Source organism: Ambystoma mexicanum, chromosome 3p (assembly GCF_040938575.1).
Source record: "Ambystoma mexicanum isolate Mex_15411 chromosome 3p, UKY_AmexF1_1, whole genome shotgun sequence".
Classification (NCBI taxonomy): Eukaryota; Metazoa; Chordata; class Amphibia; order Caudata; family Ambystomatidae; genus Ambystoma; species Ambystoma mexicanum.
This window is the reverse complement of record NC_090925.1, coordinates 572,163,982-572,182,562: the sequence shown is the minus strand read 5'-3', so window position 1 is coordinate 572,182,562 and position 18,581 is coordinate 572,163,982. Positions and strand designations below refer to the sequence as shown.

At 48.4% G+C, this 18,581-nt stretch overlaps 1 protein-coding gene across 1 annotated transcript in view; it reads left to right on the top strand.

The window, feature by feature from the left end:
* Window positions 1–18,581, top strand: part of SLC2A10 (solute carrier family 2 member 10) — a 507,763-nt gene that overhangs the window by 442,415 nt on the left and 46,767 nt on the right. Inside the window, exon 5 of the mRNA XM_069651300.1 lies at window positions 15,538–15,673. Coding sequence (XP_069507401.1) covers window positions 15,538–15,673 — 136 coding nt within the window. The remainder of the gene's footprint in view (window positions 1–15,537; window positions 15,674–18,581) is intronic.

The window sequence follows — 18,581 nt, the reverse complement described above, 5'->3', positions numbered from 1 at the left end:
AAGGTTAATGGAGGACGTGGCTCTGAGTGTTCTTAATGAGGCCTGCAAAAGCAAATGAGCAAGCCCCCCCAACACACCTGATAGCATTGGAAACTAGGTTGGTCCCATGACCCTGCTGTTAAGACCATTGTGCTAGAGGAGTCGGGGCTTACTTTCAGCAGTTCATGCTCCTTGCCCCACCTCTATCCCTTCAGTGTCCTCCTATTGCTTGCCAAGTGGCCAATGGGAGTGCAGTTAATGGATGACATCATCAGCAGTAAGTTGATGACACAGTACAAGTAGTAAGAGGAGATGACAGGTTGTAGAGTATTAGCAGCAATGCCAAAAGTCTCATCCTGCATAGGGTATCCAAAGCCATACGTTGCCGAGCTAGTGCCACACATGGATCTGGGGACTATATCCCCAGGAAAGTGTGCTGGACATTATCTATTATTATCAAATGAGTTGGTAACTATATCCCTCAATAAGTGTGTTGGCTGCTGTATCCATAGCAGTGTATGCTGTGACACTTGGTGCTCTATACTTGGGGCTGTGAAGGAAAGTTAACAGTGTTATCTAGGCACTCCATGCATACAAGGATTCAAATAGTGAGTTGGGCACTATATCCCTGAGCCTGCTATATCCTTGGGTATCCCAGAGATGGAAGAAGCCATGCAGGAGGCCATATCCTGGAACTTCTTTAGATCTCCCGCTCCATCCCCTTTTCACCTTGTGCTTAAATTATTTCAGGCAGGAACACAGTATTTTTATTTTTAGATAAACCCGTTACCTGTAGGTGTTCACTATGAAAATATGACTATTGCCCTGAAGGAGTACAGAGATGAGTAGTGGCTTCTAAAATCCTACTCCACCCCACTCTACTGCTAAACTAGCAGTGATCTCAATCAAAATGGTGAAAGAGGGGGCGTGGCCAACATGGCGGGCTCAGCGGACGCGGAACTGCAATGCTCCGTTCCGAACCGCTGTGAATACAGTTAATAGCTCACCAAGTACTGTGAAATCTGTGGTGAAGTATTGCAGACAAGAAGGAGAGCGTCACAGGGAGACTGTATAGATCCAGAGAAGGCGCGAGAGCACAGAAGGACGAAGTGCGGGAGCTGGAGGCGACAACAAGAGATGGCGGGCAGACCCCAGCGGCAGCGGGAGAAGCTGCCGCTCTGAGAGGAGCGGCGTAAGAAGGTGGTGAGCTGGCAGAGACCGATTGAGAAGAAGGGTCAGGAGCGGTTTGGAGAACCCAGACGAGCGGCCCGGCTGGCGTATAGGTCGGCTCTGCGGCAGCGTTAGAGAGCGCCACAGATAAGGGAGAGGACGGAGTGGAGAACCGAGCGGGTGGCGAGGAGCGCAAGTGATGAGACCTTGGGGAAGGCGCGCCGGTGGTGTCAGACTGAACCGGTCCCCTGGTTCCAATACCCAGTGCGCCGGCGAAAGAGGGAGAGGAGCGGGAGCTCCCTCCCAAGGAGGAAGACAGCGAGCTGGCCAGTAACACTCCCAGGCACCAGGTGAGGAGGAGCTGGGGGCCGCAGAGGGCGATTCCCTTCAGAGGGAACTGAAATGTTTAGTTTAAAATCACCCTTGGCTATGAACCAGGGGTGCTAGGGGAGAGAAGGGCGCAAGCCGGACAGGATCCCCTGAGGTGACTGGAGGAGTGAGCACACGTGTGGAGCAAGCGCCTCAACCCTGCGCGCGAGGTGGGGAGCATAGCAGAAGGGTGCCCCTGTAGGGCCCAGAGAAAGTGTGAGTGCCTGGGGATGAGCGGGCTGTGACGCATTCAATAGACTTAATGCAGCAAACAAAGCACAACTGGCCGTGAAGGAAGACTGAGTGGCTGTGAGGCCGGGGACAAGAACCTCACACTGGTGCGGACAGTAACAAGGCCCCGACGGCTGTAAGTGGCAGGGAAGTGGTCTCCCTGGAGGTGATAGGAGAGGGAGGGAGGGAGGAGAAAGTGGAGTACCCCTAGACATCAGGGTCTGCTCTCGGGAAAGATCCCATAGGGGTTTGAGGAGGAGGCAGCACCAGGAGTGGAATAGGGAGCACCAGTGTGCAGCGACCGACCCTCTGTAGAGAGCCAAGGAGTAGAGTATACAAGAGAGGAATCCAACCCTGAGGAGGGCAGGGTGAAGCGAGGCCATGGAAATTGAGTGAAGGAAAGCTGATGGGCCCTAAGAGGAAGAGCACGCACCCAGGAGAGCAAGGAAAGGAAGGGTACCACAGAGGGCACATCCAGCCAAAGCTCACCTTCGGAAAGGCAACAGACGGCACAGAAGGGGAGATGGTGCTAACTAAGGACGATCTGCTTTCAGCATTTGCTCACTGAGACCGTCAAGGTGGAAGGTGCAAGTATTAGGGAGGAACTCTCACAGGCCATTGCAAATAACAGGAAAGACAGACTCGCTGGGGGAGAGGGTTCTGGAATGGAAAAGCATGTAACGGAACTGGATGCAAGAGGACAAGGATGGTTGCAGCAGTGTCAGGGCACAGAAGAAAGATTGAGAGGCCTAGAGGAAAAATGCGAGGATTTAGAAAACAGGTCCTGGCAGTTAAATGTGTGCATCAAAGGACTGAGGGAAGGAGTGGAAGGGGCAGACCTGGAAACCTGCATCCGAGAACTCTTTGAGACACTGGTGGAGGTGGAGCATGCTCGTAATATGGGGATCGACAGAGTGCACAGAGCGGGCATTCGGAGGAGGCAAGGACCAGAGGCATCTTGGTGAAACTACACAAGCACAAAGACAAAGCACAGCTAATTGGGGACGCAAAGAAAAAGGGAAAGATCTTTGTACGAGATTGTGACGTTCAACTGTTTGAGGACCTGTCCCAACTCACACTCGCGAGGAGGAGAGCATTGCAGCCTCTGACAGAGGAGTTGAATAAGAGGAAAATGAGATATAGGTGGCTTTTTCCAACGAGGTTGCAGTTCTGCATGGGCACTGAGGAAAAAACTTGTCTCTCAGGTGGAGGGTCTGAGGATGATGGGGATGGCACAAGGAGTGACAAGTACGGACAAGGTGAACAGCAACACAGGGGGACAGAATGGTGAAGGAGGCCGGGGGGTCACAGGTTGGAACACGGAAAGTACTAAGAATATTTGAAGGGAGGTACTGGAATCGCTACAGAAGAAATGGATTAGAACACAGTGCGGTGAGAAGTATAAAGGAAGGGAGAATGCAGGAGGGGGGGCAAACCAGTTTAAAGTCTGCTGGTGGGGACCACGTGGAGAACCTGGATGATGGATCCATGGACAATCATAATTAGGGGGGGCAACCGGTTCGGGGAGAAGTAGGAAGCTGCAGGAAGAAGCCTTAGTTAACCAAAGGAAATGAAGAGTGCTGTTGCAATAATGGGAACTTAACCGCAAGGATGGATGTATAAGTTGATTTCTTGGAATATAAGGGTCCTGAACAGCCCTAACAAGAGGGTCTCTATACTGAGGGAACTGAACAAAGAAGAACCAGCAATAGTTTGTCTGCAGGAAACGCACCTGGCCAAAAGGGATGAGATGCGCTTCAGACATAGGAACTATCCAACGCAGTACCATGCAACGGCAAGAACCAAAAGGGCAGGGGTAGCCATACTGCTGCGCGGATCGATGTAAAGGGAGGGGGGTCAAAGTAAAACTGGATGGAAAGGGAGGATATGTGCTGATTAAAGGGGCAATAAGGGGCCAGATGTACACCCTAGCATCAATATATGCCCTCATTCAGGGCCAGGAAGGCTTCCTTGAGAGGTTCTTGGAGGTACTAAGTAAATTCAGGGAGGGAGAAATAATTATCTCAGGGGACTTTAATCTTGCAACAGACCCAGTGTGGGAGAGATCCGGGGGGTTGAGGGGACACGCAATGGGATCAATGTCTGAGCATTTGCTGAAGAGATTCCAGGAAGAAGGGGTCAGTGACGTATGGAGGATATACCACCCACAAGAGGACTACTCCTTCTACTCACATGCCCACAAGTCATATTCTCTGATAGACTACATTTTGGCCACTAAGGGAGTGGTCCAAGCAACACACAGGGCACAGATTGGTAGCCTGACGGTATCGGACCATGCATTGATCTTGTTGGACTGGAAAGAGGGACACATGAGACGAGGGACAGGGAGATGGAGATTGGAGGAATACATTTTGAGAGATCAGGTCGTAAGGCAACAAATGGAGAATGAGATACGCCTATTCATGGAGAGGCAAGGAGAGGAGGTATTGGACCTGGGGGAAAGATTTGATAGATTCAAGCGGCATATGAAGGGCCTCTTTATAAGGGCTGCGAAGGAGCTCCGAGAGGAAAGGAGGGAAGCCAAGAGGAAGCTGGAGGGGGAAATCAGGGAATTGGAAAATATGTATAAGGAGAAGGGGTTGACCAAAGTGGCTAGGAAACTAGCCCATGCAAGAGGCCAGCTTAGACAGATAACCAATAGGGTGGTGGAGAGCACCCTACTGAGAAGCAGGCAGAGGTTTTATAAACAAGGGAACAAGGTGGGGGCAGGTCTAGCGAGGCAGATACGGGTTAAGGAGTAAAAGGCATTTATAGATGTACTGTAAGATAGGGTGGGAGGCGGGTTGGAACAGAGGGGGCAAAGAGGAGGGTGGTGAGAGAGTTCTATGTGGATTTATATGCGGAAGAGCCAGTGGGAGAGGAAGAGCAGAGGAAGTACTTGGACAGTTGGGAAGGACTGCGCAGGAGAAGATAGACAGACTAGAAGAGCCCATAACGTATGAAGGCATGATCGGAGCGATCACCCGATTGAAGGGCAATAAAAGCCCTGCGGAGGACGGGCTAACAGCAGGATTTTATACAACATTCAAGTAACCGTTAGCCAGAGTTTTAACTGAGATATTTAACTGGTTCCCGAGAATCGAGGGGAATAACTGAATCCATGAATATGGCACACATTACCCTTATCCCGAAGCCTGGGAAAGACCTGCACTAGTGTTCCTCGTACCGCCCAATATCATTGATCAATGTGGATGCTAAACCGTTTACGCGGGTGCTGGCGGCCAGGCTGGAGGGAATTCTGCCAGGGCTGGTTAACCAGGACCAATCAGGGTCATCAAGGGGAGGAATACATTTGATAATATAAGGAGAATATTGCATATAATAGACAAGCCGGGGAGGAGGGAGGGAAACACACCGACATGCCTGATGATGTTAGATGCTGAGTAGGCATTCAACTTTGTGAATTGGTCATTCCTAGAACAGGCACTGGAAAGGGTCGGGCTAGAGCCAAAATTTAGGAAAATGATTCAGGCAAATTACCGGGATCCGCGGGCAAGGGTAAGAGTGAATGGGGAGTTGACCGACTCCATTCCAACAAGGAGAGGGACAAAGCAAGGATGTCCACTCTCCCCCCCCTCCTGTTCGCCTTGGTTACACAATCATTTGTGCACCGGATCAGGGAGAATGGGGAGATCCGTGGGGTAAGCTGGGCGGGGACCCAGCATAAAATAGGCTTATTCGCTGATGACGTGATCTTGATGATCACAGAGCCGGAAAGATCAATACTGGAGATCATGAGGGAGATGCAAGCATTCTCAAGAGTATTGGGCTTCAAAGTGAATTTTGGGAAGTCTGAGATGCTCAGTCTGTCCATTGCTGAGATGCAGAGGAGCCTTCTTGAGAAGAGCAATCGGTTTCATTGGGCGTCTGGAGCTGTGAGGTACCTGGGGGTTAAGTTAACAGCATCTGTAAGGGGGATAGTGGGGGCGAATTACCCGTGCTTAATAAAACAAAACAAGGCGGATATGGGTAGATGGAAGAATCTGAGCACATCGTGGTTTGGAAGGATTGCTATTATTAAGATGAATATCCTTCCCTGGCTTCTATATCTCTTCCAGGCGATTCCATTGACAGTGCCGGGGAAAATGATGAGGGACATCCAAGACAGTATTATGGGATACATATTGGGAGGGAAGAAGCCCGAATAGAGAGGAAGATGCTATTTAGGAGCAAGGCAAAGGGGGGAGTGGCATGCCCCAATATAAAAAATATCAGGCAGCACAGCTGAGAGCGATGGTGGAATGGGGGAGATAGGATAATGAGAAACATTGGGTGTGCATGGAACAGGTGGTGGCGGGAAGCCGTTTGTGGAAGGTTTTGGGGATGAGGGCAAGCGATAGGCCGGAGGGACTTGGGAAGAATGTAATAACAAGTAACACAGTTAAAATCTGGGACCAACTCAACAAGAGACTTGGGCCGTCACCCTGGCCGTCCCCGGGAACTCCCATTTGTGGCAACCCAGCCTTCCCTCCGGGCAGAGAGTATGGTAGATTCACAAGCTAGATAGAGGGAGGGGTGAGGGGGTTGGTGGCACTCGGTACAAGTCATTTACAGAATGCAAAAATGACTTGGGCTTAACAGAGGAGGATTTGTATGTGTATCGCCAGCTCTGGCACTGGGCTGGTGCACCTGAGATGAAGGAAGGGGCAACAAGGGAACACACAGAGTAGGATAAGCTAGTACTAACATCAGTGGAGAATAAGGGTTTGATATCGATTTACAGGCTCCTACAGGAGGGGGGTGGGGGAAGGAGATGGCACTGAGGGATAAATGGGGGAGGGTGAGAGGGTAGGCATTCATGGACAATGACTGTGACAGGGCATTGAAGAGCTGGTTCACCTCGTACACCTCGGTGCAGCATAGGGCACTGCAGTACAAGGTGCTGCTCCACTGGCACAACAACCCGGAGAAGCTCCATCGGATATTTCCCACATCACCGGCAGAGTGCTGGAGGGATTGCAGGGAGGTGGGGTCCATGGAGCACATCTGGTGCGGATGCCACCAACTCAGACATTTTTGGTAGGAAGTGAAAACGAAAGTCCTGGAGATACTGGGAAGTGACAGGAGGGGCAGGGGATGGGGGAGGGGTGTAAAGATTATGGCCAATCGAATGCTAGCAGCTAAAAGATGTATAGCCAGACAATGGAAAAAGGTGGAAGCCCCATCTATAGTACAGTGGTACTATGCCGTACGGGATATGGTAGACGTGGAAAAGCTGACAGCGACAATAAGAGGCTCTCAGAATGTTTGGTCACCCTTCTTGCATTATGCAAGCAAAGACATGACACACTTGTACATCCCGAGGAGATTGCCAGCACTAGGAATCTTGGAGGAGGATAGAAGAGCAGCCTAAGAGGACTAAAGGAGGTTTTAGCACATTGAAAGGAACCAGTGTGGCGGGTGGGAGTGGAAGGGGAAGGTACTCTTGGGAGTGTTATAAGCGAGCTTAAGTCTTATTTTGACACGCTATAATGGAATGAGTTGGTAAAGATGTATGACCGTTGTTTCTTGTTGCAAATCTTTATGAACAAATAAAGTGGTGGTTAAAAAAAATGGTGAAATAGGCACAACCTGAATGGAACACCTCTTTAACTCTTTAAGATAGCATGGGTCGAGGGCAGGCTATACTCTTCAAGGACGGTGTGAGCCAAAAAGCAAGCATCCAAAATAACAATATTATTGTGGTACCAAAATAATAAATGGACCAATCAATGTCCTATACAAAAGGATTGTTTAATTAAACTAAAAATGGAAAAACTATTAAAAACATTAACAATCACAAATGTAAAAGAATACACAGAATTTGCAGTCTTTTGGATGAAAGGGGCACTTGGGAAATGAAGACAGGGTATTGTAGGAAATTGTCTTTGCAGCAAAGTGTAGGTTTTAAGGATATGGCTTTAAAAGGTAAAGCATTGGGTTTTAAATATCATTTGATCCCTTAAAACCAGTCCAAGGGGAAAAAATTACTACAGATACCCATCTGTCTTGCTCTTGCAGCAAGATAGTGTCAGCCCTGGTTCTTGGTGCTTTCTAGCGGATCGATTCAGCATTGAAACGGTCGAGTGAGGTCCTTCCCAAAAGGTCAGTCAGCACTGAAACAGTGTCAATCGTTTCTCATTGGGTCAAGCCAGTGTTGAGTCGATTCAACAGGATCCGGTAATGTGATGCGGTTCTTGTGAGGCGGTCCACTTGCGGCAACTGGAGAACAGACATTCAGTGATCGAGTCAGTCTTGAAAACAGCTTGAAGCAGTTCAAAAAAGCATAGTCAAAGTCTGCTTCGTGGGTCTTACTGCAGCTCGAAATGGCTCAAAAGCAGTATTCAGCTCGAAAAAAATGGTATGAGACAGGAAACGGAGCGCAAAGCTGTTCCTTTCATCCTTGGTTGCTGTGGACTCCTGCCCATGGTCTCAGAATATAAGATGAGTCCTTCTTATATTAGGCAGGCCTTGTCCAACAGCGGGTCATTACACATTTTCCTCTCAAGGGTTGAGGGGAGGGACTGATTCCCATCTTGGAAAGCTTTATCTTCACCTGAGTGGCCGAGGGCTTTGGGCAGAATGTACCCCAATAAAGTCCCAGTGAAATAGTTATTCTTCTTTGGTCTAAAGATGACTCAAACAAAGGGGGGTTCTCATGCCTTATATAAGCATTTTGCCACACCATGATGGTCGCTTTCAAGCGTAAGGGCACAATCTCATCTTTTGTAACACATGTTTGGCCTTCTGAGTTCAGTTCGGAGAGCCTTCCCTGTGGGGAGGAAATGTGTTTAGCATAGGAATTTCCAAGATGGTGGAACCCCTTCTCTTAATTGTAACTACACTCCTGCACTACTCTAAACTCTTCCCTTGCCCTCTCTGCCTCACATCAAAGAGACTCCAGTTATTACCATTCTGGGGCGAGTTCTCCATTGGACCTACAGGTTTTGCTTTGAAGCACTGGCCCCCTCTTACATCCTAGGGGCATATACTGTCCTTTTGGGAAGATAACAAGCCTGGAGCTGTACTGGTTTACCCTCCACTGCCTTTGAACATCACCTCTTTGAACTATGCTGCTTTGATTGCTGCTGATTTTAACCTAAGTGATATGGAATTCTCTGGGCCAACCTTCCTTTTCCCCCATGTGGCGGGTTCCATTTTCCAAATTACACATAATGGGCCTTAATACCCACCTGCTTTTCATCCGTTGGTCTGCCAGTGCTTAGAAATGTCAGCCTGCTACAAACAAAGTCATTTCTAGATTACGGCTTCTGCTCTGGCTGAGCATCTATTTTGCTGGTGGTATTTTTATTTTATAATGTTTTTATTGGCATTTGGCATTTACGGTTATATTCCGGACCATTACAATCATGGCTTTGCTGGTGGTATGTACGCAGCCTTCTGCTGCTTCATTCACTGCCTCCTCTCTCTCCAATGCACTGCCAGCTTACATCTCCACCACTAGGCATGCTGGTCCTTGGAGTCCTGTGAAAAGAGGGAAACACTACTTGTGAGCATGGGCCACCTCAGGTATATGGAGCAAGAGCTAGTGGTAATTAACATTTCCATACAGGCACAGGTTGCAGGAATAGAGAGTCAGGATCCCAATCAATGCTGCAGGGCTGGCTCTGGGTAACCCTGTGGTCGGCCAGGTTGAGAAAAGTCTACATCCCCTTGTGGTAGGGCCAGGTTTCTGATCCTGTCGCAACACATATGACACAAAACACAAATTGGGATAAGTGTTCAAGTCATCCTAGGTCAGGTAATGACACAGGGCCTGGAGGTTATTCACAGGTCCCTGCAGCAGGGATATTAAGCTATTCTGCCGGTATTGGAAACTGTGACCAACAATTGCTTAAAGAGATCTGAAGCAGGTGTCTTGAATGATTGCTGTCTTATGTATGCTGGTGCCAGTGTACTATACATCACAAGTGATGAATGGAAAGTTTTCAAATAATAACCACTGGTAATTATACAATCCACCGCTTCAGTCAATAATAATTCCTCCCATTAGAAATGGGGGCTAACCAGAAGCAAATCGGCCTTGGGCCTGCCTCCAAAAGAAGGATTTCAGCCCCAAGTGGTGCCCTCTGTATAGGGGGACAAGCAACCTTAGATCGAGTTCAGCAAGCAAGCAGGTTTCAAGAGGGGTTTACCAAAATCTGGATCTCTTCTTTACCGGACCCAGGTAATCATGCAGCAACTTATTGATGCAGCCCAACAAGGTAGAGATATGTCAGAGGTTGCTTGACCCACACAGAGTGGACATAGCCTTCCCAGGAGCCTGGCAGAGTCTATAGGACGTTTAGGGGGATTTTGCTTCCTGTTGAATTGATCCAGTACTAGTTTGCGTAATACCTGCATATTAAATTGTTGATGTAAAGAACATTAGATAAAGGCCTCATACAAATACCAATGTATTATTATTGTTGAACAATTAATCATTCTCTCCGTACTGCTGTTATTAAAGTGAAGTGGTTTGTCACATCCTGGGAAGCACCCAACCACCCTAAGCAGTCAAGTTAGGGATATTACCATTATTCAAGTTCATATAGAAAATGCCAGAGGAATGTCTACCTGGAGGGGAAAGTAGTCAATTGGCTGAACTCTTAATACAGTAGTTTTATTGGGTAAATACAGTGGTGGTCCAAAGGTGACCCCTCAGGTGCCCTTCTCACTGATATGCACTGTGCATCCACGCTAAAGTGAAGTGAATCCACCTTGAAGTGCAGACAAACACATACAGGAGTACATTTTGAAAGCAGCCGCCGCTTGTGTCCTCATGGGCTCCATACACAAGTGGCTGTTCTACCTGTGTCCACATATGAGAATGAATGCCTCTCCATGAAACAAAAGAAAGCACAGAGGCCAGCTTGCTGCTCAAATCTGCGACCTCCTCTTAACAGCTGTCAATCATCCCTTCCCAGCCTGGTCTGGAACGCAGTAGACTGGACCGCAGTAGGTAATCTGGGTCCAAAGACAGCGTGCCCATCTGCCCTATCTACTCTTCATCACCATTTTGTTTAGATGCGTGGATCCAGTGCCTTCAGGAAAATAATAATGAGGACCTTAATCTGGTAAAGGTAGTTCTGCCCATCTGCTGTACTTTCCGCAAAGTCAATGTCTTCACCACATTTAGTTCTAGTTTTTATAGTTTAGTTCAGTTTCATTTGAAGCCAGAAACTTTGGAGTCATCTTTGACTCCTCGCTTTCCTTCCTCCCTCACATCCAGGACGTTGCCAAGAAGGCCCACTTTCAACTCCACCTCCTCAAAGGTATCCTTCCTTTCCTCACTTTCCCTGGGAAGCTCAATGTCTCTAGAGCGCTGGTACTCTCTAGGCTGGACTATTGCAGCAGCCTCTTCCTTAATTCACCCTCCTCCTCTCTGCGGCCCCTCTAGCTCATCCAGAAAAGGGCTGCAAGACTTCTCCTTGGCCTCAAGCCCAGGAACCACATCTCTCCAGCCATAAAATCTCTCCACTGGCTCCCGGTTGCCTCAAGGATCAAATTCAAATCCCTCTGCATCATCCATAAAGTTGTCTGGGGCCTGGGACCACGCGATCTACAACTTGTTCTCGCAAAATACTCTGCCTCCAGATCTTTACGCTCCTCTGGAACAACTCTCTGTGTGTCAAGCGCTTCTCTAAACAGGGAACTGGTGGGCAAGCTCTTTCCTGGGCAGGGTCCCTCCTCTGGAGCAGCCTCTCCCTTCTTCACCACCTCGAGCTGGATCTCCTCAATTTCCAGAAGCTCCTCTCTCCACTGGCTCCCGGTTGCCTCAAGGATCAAATTCAAATCCCTCTGCATCATCCATAAAGTTGTCTGGGGCCTGGGACCACGCGATCTACAACTTGTTCTCGCAAAATACTCTGCCTCCAGATCTTTACGCTCCTCTGGAACAACTCTCTGTGTGTCAAGCGCTTCTCTAAACAGGGAGCTGGTGGGCAAGCTCTTTCCTGGGCAGGGTCCCTCCTCTGGAGCAGCCTCTCCCTTCTTCACCACCTCGAGCTGGATCTCCTCAATTTCCAGAAGCTCCTCAAAACATTCCTTTTCTCCCCCTCTCCCTCGCTTGCTAAACCCCACAGTTGCTGAGATTGGTTACCAGAGCCCTATGTGTCCTTCTGAATCCTGGACTTCCATCCCCAATCGCGTTCAGCCTATGCCCACTCCCAGCACTTGATTTTGGGCGCTCACTGGCCTGTGCTTCTCACAGGCCTGCACTTATAGCATTGGCAGTTGACCATCTCTGCCAGGCATTTAACTCCTAGCACTTACCCCCTTCCCTTGTCCCTTCTCTCTCTGCACATGCACATTCTAAATGCTCACAAGGCCTAGTAGGACCGCCACTTTCTTTCTCTTCATTGTTGTTATATTTGCCTTTCGTTCCCATGTTCCCTCCCCGTTGCCATGTGGGCGCTTTGAAACACAATTTACTTGATGTATAAGCGCTTTACAAATGCACAATAAATAAAGGTGTTTGTGTGAAAAAGACAAACTTTGGTGTGGTATTAACCAGGGATGTCATTTGGGGGTCACCAGGGGTTGCTAAAGTGACTCCTGGCATCACCCTTGCTACCCCTGGCCTCGTGACCCCTGCCAGCAATAGTTTGTTGTTTTCAACAGGTTTTTAAAAAAGCAAATCACAAGCTCCATGCTTGTGCCGGTGTAGAGCGCGCGCCGGCGCTTATGTGTCTCGAGTGCCTTTTAGGCTATGCAAGGGTTGCTTAGCAACCATGAGCTCGATCGAGAGCACTGTGTGATTGTGCCTTTTTAGCAGAGTACATACGCCAGAGCCAGACAGAGCCATCCTTCAGTGCGTGTCCAATTCCAGCTCACCTCAGTGTGTCTCTGCACAGAGGCCCGTTACCAGATGAGACCATCACAGTCACCTGCACGTCTGTTCCACCAGCTCAGAGGGCAGGTGCTGCTGACCTCGACTAAGGAAGGAATGATGTCTCCTCTGGCAGGCTACAGCCAGCATGCGAGTGAGTGTCGGCGCTGATGTGGGCATGGGATTAATATTCCTTCAAGGCCGGGCGCCCGCCTTCTTTTACTTTCCTGATTGTGGTGCACTCTCTCCACCTGCCCGCCAGCAGCCAAGGCTCCCTTGCTGTGAACGAGAGACTATGGCAGGGGTGGACTGGTAACTAAAAGAACCCTTGGAAATAATGATTGGGACCAAAAGAGGCCCTGGAAATAATGTTCAAAGTGGCCCAATATTGCACATTTTCAGCAAGCCCAATGCTTTTCCTATAAGGAAATTTGGAAATACCACACAAGAGACCCAGCGTGCAGAGGCCCATCTGGAAACCTCCAGAGTTCCCTATAGGCCAGTTTACCCCTGACGCCCGCCCCTCAGGTCGAGCATGATCATCGTCCATCTCTGAGCACAATAAATGGCCATTTTCCTCTGCTCGTCTTTTAAAGATAAAAGATAAGCGCCCGCTGCTCTGAAAAATGTTGTTGCGTCCCCACCACCAGCCCCTCTCATCACACCCACTATTTCTGGTTCTGGGAGGTCTTGTGAGTGAGTTAATTTACACCGTGCACATTAATCGATTCCTGGTGACACGGAGGCCCCCGATAGTCCACTAGCAGAAACCAGGTCGGCTTTAGTTTTTCTATTCTTGTGCCCAACGTTGCTCTCAATGCACCTTTTTCTGTCCCTCTGCCTTTTTAAATGTAACGCCTGTGTCCACGCACAGTCAGTCATGTGGCAGGAGTGGTTTTTATTCGAAACTACGACTGTGCAGCATCATGTCTTCACCTTGGGACACGCCACAACGATATTGTATTCTCGGATATTAGTTTACAATCCACATTGTGAAATCAGCTTCTTGCTGCTTTTTTTTATCATGTCCCTTGAAATGTGCTTTGGTTGCACGTGTTGTGAACGGAGGCAAAGAGCGGTAGAGCGGATATATGGGGAGGTGTACCTCCCCCATTACACACATGAGTGATATTACTGCCTGTCACAGCCTCCATTTGTATTAAAGCAAAGCAGAGACTGGGGTTGTGAGCGAATGCACATGGTAGTGTATGGCTGTCATTTTGTGCAGAGGGAATACTTGTTTGACATGACTGAGGTGCACGTGGACAGCAGTTGTTGACGTGTCACAAGTATGGTTCTATTCACGTCACGTGACTACAGAGCAACAGAAGGTGCATGCAGTAGGGATTGCTATGGGGAACTACGCTGAGTGCCTCTGGTAGTGGTCTGTGCAATAAGTCATGGAGGCCTGAAAGGGCATTGGTTTGTTTTGTCAACAGTCTTCAAAATGATCTTATGACATTATTGTTTGCATCCTTTGCTTCACACTTTGTTCAATGTATTTTAAGCAGAGTGCACACCCTACTAGTATTTGTAGATATTCTAAACCCCACAAGATAGGAACGATTACAAGTGAATCTCATATGTAACTGGACAATTGCAGCTTCGACCAGGGTATAGCATTGCAGTGTCTCCGAAATGCTCCCATCTATAAACGCTTTCCCAGCGCTGCTATACATTCTTTAATACACAGTTATGAACCCTAACATTGTTATGTATTTTGCCACCCTCAGAAGCCTGAAAAGTAGATCAACGCAGTTTGGACATGTTTTATTATTCTGGCATTGCATTTTTAATGGCAGAGCCAAGGGGAGAATGTTATGTGGTGCTAGTGGAATCCTGGTAGAGCCAGCTTGGACATGTTTTCTTATGGTACCATTACTGGCATTAAAGCCAACTTGCGTATGTTCTCCCATGGCAACACGCCACATATTCGTGCAGTCCCATGGACCACACATGACTGTTAGTGAGGAATGTGGGCGTGTGGCAGGCCTTGCTTCATTGTGTTGGCTCAGTCTCCATGTGGCCTGGAGCCAAAGGAGAGGAAGAATGAGGGTCTCTCTCTCTTTCCCTCTCTCTCTACCTTTCCCTCTCCCTCTCTCTCTCGCTCTCTCCGTTGCCACACTAACAAATGAAAATGCTTCAGAAAACTTTCAACACCTGTAAATATATATATAACCTGCTACAATCTATTTTATTTTGTGTGTGTGTGAATATCCCGATGGGGGATTGCTGTAGATTTGCTTGGTTCTCGCTCAGTTTCTAAGGGTTGAATTTGTTGACACACCTTCTTTCATTTCATACAACAGCTACATGTATTTACTTTCCATAGCATGGCATCATTTGGCCCTGGACGTCTTTTTGCATTCACAATAAATTGGTAATATGAGCCTATACACACTGATATTAATGCTACATATAGTGATTATTCTTGTATGAAATGTATATCATATTACAGTGATATCGTAACCATATTTTTCTTAGTTTACTGAGGAACAATGCTATGGGATGTCAATTCCTCTTTTGTCAAGGGGTGAAAGGTCGTGTGCCATCACTTCCTGTGATGTCACTTGGGGTGGGGTGGGGGTCAAATGACATCCCTTCCTGTGATATCATCAGAGGTCAAGGGTTGTGTGATGTCACTTGGCTACCCTGGCATGTTGGTGAAATGGCGTTCCTTGTAGTAACGTGTGGCATAATATGGCTTTCGCGTTGGCTAGTGTTTAAACATGTGTGTTGCAATTTTCTTTCTGTGCCCACTTTTCCAATTGTTCTTGGTATGTTATAGCTTGTTTCGCGTAAAGTCAAGAGTTTTGAACGATGGGCGAGGGCTGTTTAGATGAAGCAATTGTTTGGGTTTCTAATTTTAATCTCTCATCCTAATTGATGGATTTATTATTGTGTATTTTGTTGCAAGGAGAATAAGTATCATTTATTTCACTCCTGTTTTCCTTCAGATTCCATAGGCTTGTCGTGGACGTTCCTCCTGTACGGCATGATGGCAGTGGCTGCAGTTGTATTTATTTATCTCTTCATTCCTGAAACTAAAGGGCAGTCCCTAGAAGAAATTGACAAGCAATTTGCAACTAAAAGGTGGGTTTTGCATTAAAAGGCACATGTCACAGATTATTTGTGTTGCCTGCAAATATGACTGGTGATGTAGAAAAAACAACCAACCAAAGGACTCAGGTTGGTTCCATCTCGCATATGTATGTGTATAGAATTTTTTGGGGAAAGCAGTTCAGGGAACTCTCGAACGTTCTAAAGCAGTTTCTGGAAGTCTTCGAGTGTTCAAGAACCACTGTGGCAGATCTCCAAGTTCACAAAGCAACCTGTAATCTGAAAACGTAAAGGAAGTTTGGGACAGCTGGACATATGTGAGGTAATGCGAGGGTCACAAGGCAGATTTCAATATCCAAGTAAGAAAGCTCAGTGGGTGTTGGCCTCCGAAGGGGCCCTACCATACGCTTATCAATGAATACGCGGGAGCCAGGTCTCACACGTTGTTCCTTTATTGCCTTACGTTACAGAACTAACTCTTCCCTCTCTTGGTCCCTCCCCTTCCTCCGGCTTCCCGCTCCCGCCCATCCCTGTGCCCTCTCCTTATTAAAGGTGCCATGCTTGTTTTCCCCGGCAACACCTCCCCTGCACTTTGCGAGGAGGTCCGTGGGCTACATCTGTTCAATTAGTCGTTGGGGTTTCCATATGGCTCACTGAGGTCATCCCGGCGACTCCCGGGTTTCACCCGCTGTTTCGGCCTGTGGCCTCTGTGTCCTCACACTCCAATTTGGTCATTGGTTCTTCCCTCGGTTCAGGTTCTTCTAGGTAGAGCTTCCGGAAGAATGACATGTTCCGCGTTATGTCACCTTGTTCTCCTGTGACCGTTACCATTGGGTCTTTGATGGCCGTAACCAGGCAGGGTCCGGGTTATAGTGGGGGTCCGTCTTCCTCTGCTGTCTTTGGCGCAAAAGGACTGTTTACCTGACCATGAGCTGTTGTTCTTTGGCTCTTCTCTTCCGGTCCGCCCATTCCTCGGCTTTTCTTTTCTTCTCTGCATCCCTTTCTCAGATCTCAGCATCGTGTTCTGGGGTGTAGTCTTCCCATTGGGGAAGGTGGGTCCATGGTCTGTATCTCACCATGAGCTCCGTGGGCGTTCGCCCTGTCGCTTCGTGAGGTGTGCTCCAGTAGCTCCGGTTGTGGCATCTGGTCTAGCATGGCCTTTTGCCTGGTTTGCTTGATTGTGGCCATAAATCTTTCCACCATGCTGTTGGCTTGGGGCCACAGCAGAGTGATCTTTTGATTTTGGAAGCTGAGGTGATCAGTGAGTTTCTTGAACTCGTGTCCTTGGAATGGGGGACCGTTGTCGGTCTTCACTGTGGTGGGGATTCCCCATTCACTGACCAGTTCGTCTATCACTGGGGCTATGTGGTAGAACAATGTCAACAGTATGTGTTTGATGAGTGGAAAGCGGGAGTATTCATCGTTTGCGACCAGTAGGTGTCCTCCTTCCTCAAGGAGCCCGTTGAAGTCTATTGCTATTCTCTGCCAGGGTGTGTCTTGTAGGGATACCAGTTGTAGTGGGCTTGGCTTTGTTTTCAATGCTGCTTTTTTGCAGGGCTTAGCGCATCTTCCACGATCACGTCCATGTATGGAAACCATACTTGGTTCCTTAGCATTTTCTTGGTGTTTTCGACCCCTCTGTGTCCTTTGTGGGCTATCACAATTAGTGCCTTCCTGAGGTCTTTGGGGGCCACTAGCCAGTTGCCTCTAAGTAGTATGCCCGTTCTGTTGTTGCGAGTTCTGTTTGTATCTTCGCTAGCCGTGCTAGGTCATTTCGGTCAACCTCCCCTCCCGTGAAGTGCTCCGTGTGGAGGTGTTTCCACCTGCTTGCGGTGGTGACGCGTATCGCTGCTCGTATGGTGGGGTCTGCTCTGCTCCTGGAGGCAAATGCTTCCGAGGTGATGGTGGGAGGGAGACTAATCCAGGGGGGGGGGCATTTTGGCCTTGGGGTTGCCCAACAGTGATAGCAGCGCCTGGTAGTCGGTGATCAGGGTAAACCTCCTCTCTATGACGAAATGATGGAATTTTTCACTGGCCCAAATGGCTGTTAGACTTTCATGTTCTGCTTGAGAGTAGGCTCTTTCAATGGGTGACAGGGCTCTACTGGCATACGCAATGATGTTGTGGTGTGTGTTGTCTTTGGGATTTTACTGGGCCAAGATGGCGCCGAGGCCAACTGGGCTGGCGTTGACCGTGATGTTGGTGTCCCAGTTTGGGTTGAAGTACGCCAGCTGCCAGTGGTTGGCCAGTTCCTCCTTTATGTTGCGAAAAGCCTCTTGGCACGATTTGTTCTAGTCAAATGAGGAGTCTTTTTTGAGTAGATTTCTGAGGGGGTCAGTGATGGTGGCATAGTTTGGGAGGTACCGTGCGCAGTACCCTGCCATCCCTAGGAACTATCGTAGTTCCGTGATGCTTGTGGGGGCGTGGAGATTGGTGATGGCTTTGAATTTCTCCGGGTTGGCCGTGATGCCTTTATTTGAGAAGATGTGGCAAAAAATGCATAAACTGGTCCTGTTGATGTTACACTTGGGCCCGTTAACTGTGAGGCCGGCGGTGTGGAGGATGTTGCATACTGCCATGAGTGCTTTGTCATGTTGTTCCTGACTCGTTCAGAATATGGAGAAATCGTCGCTGTAATTGAGGGTATTGATCTCTGGGGATATCAGTTTACGTATTGTCTCTTGAAAGATCTCAGCAGCTGAAGAGATCCCAAAGTTGAGACGTTTGTATCGGAATAGACCTTCGTGGGTGGAGAAGGTGGTGATGGGTTTGGAGGCTGGATCTATGGTGAGCTGGTGATATCCCTGGTTCAGATCAAGTTCGGAGAAGTGAGTAGCCTGGTTTAATCTCACTAGCATATCCTCGATTCTGGGTCACGGGTGTCTTTCCCTTTGGATAGCCATGTTCAGGATGCACATGTCAACACACAGGCGTAGCCGTC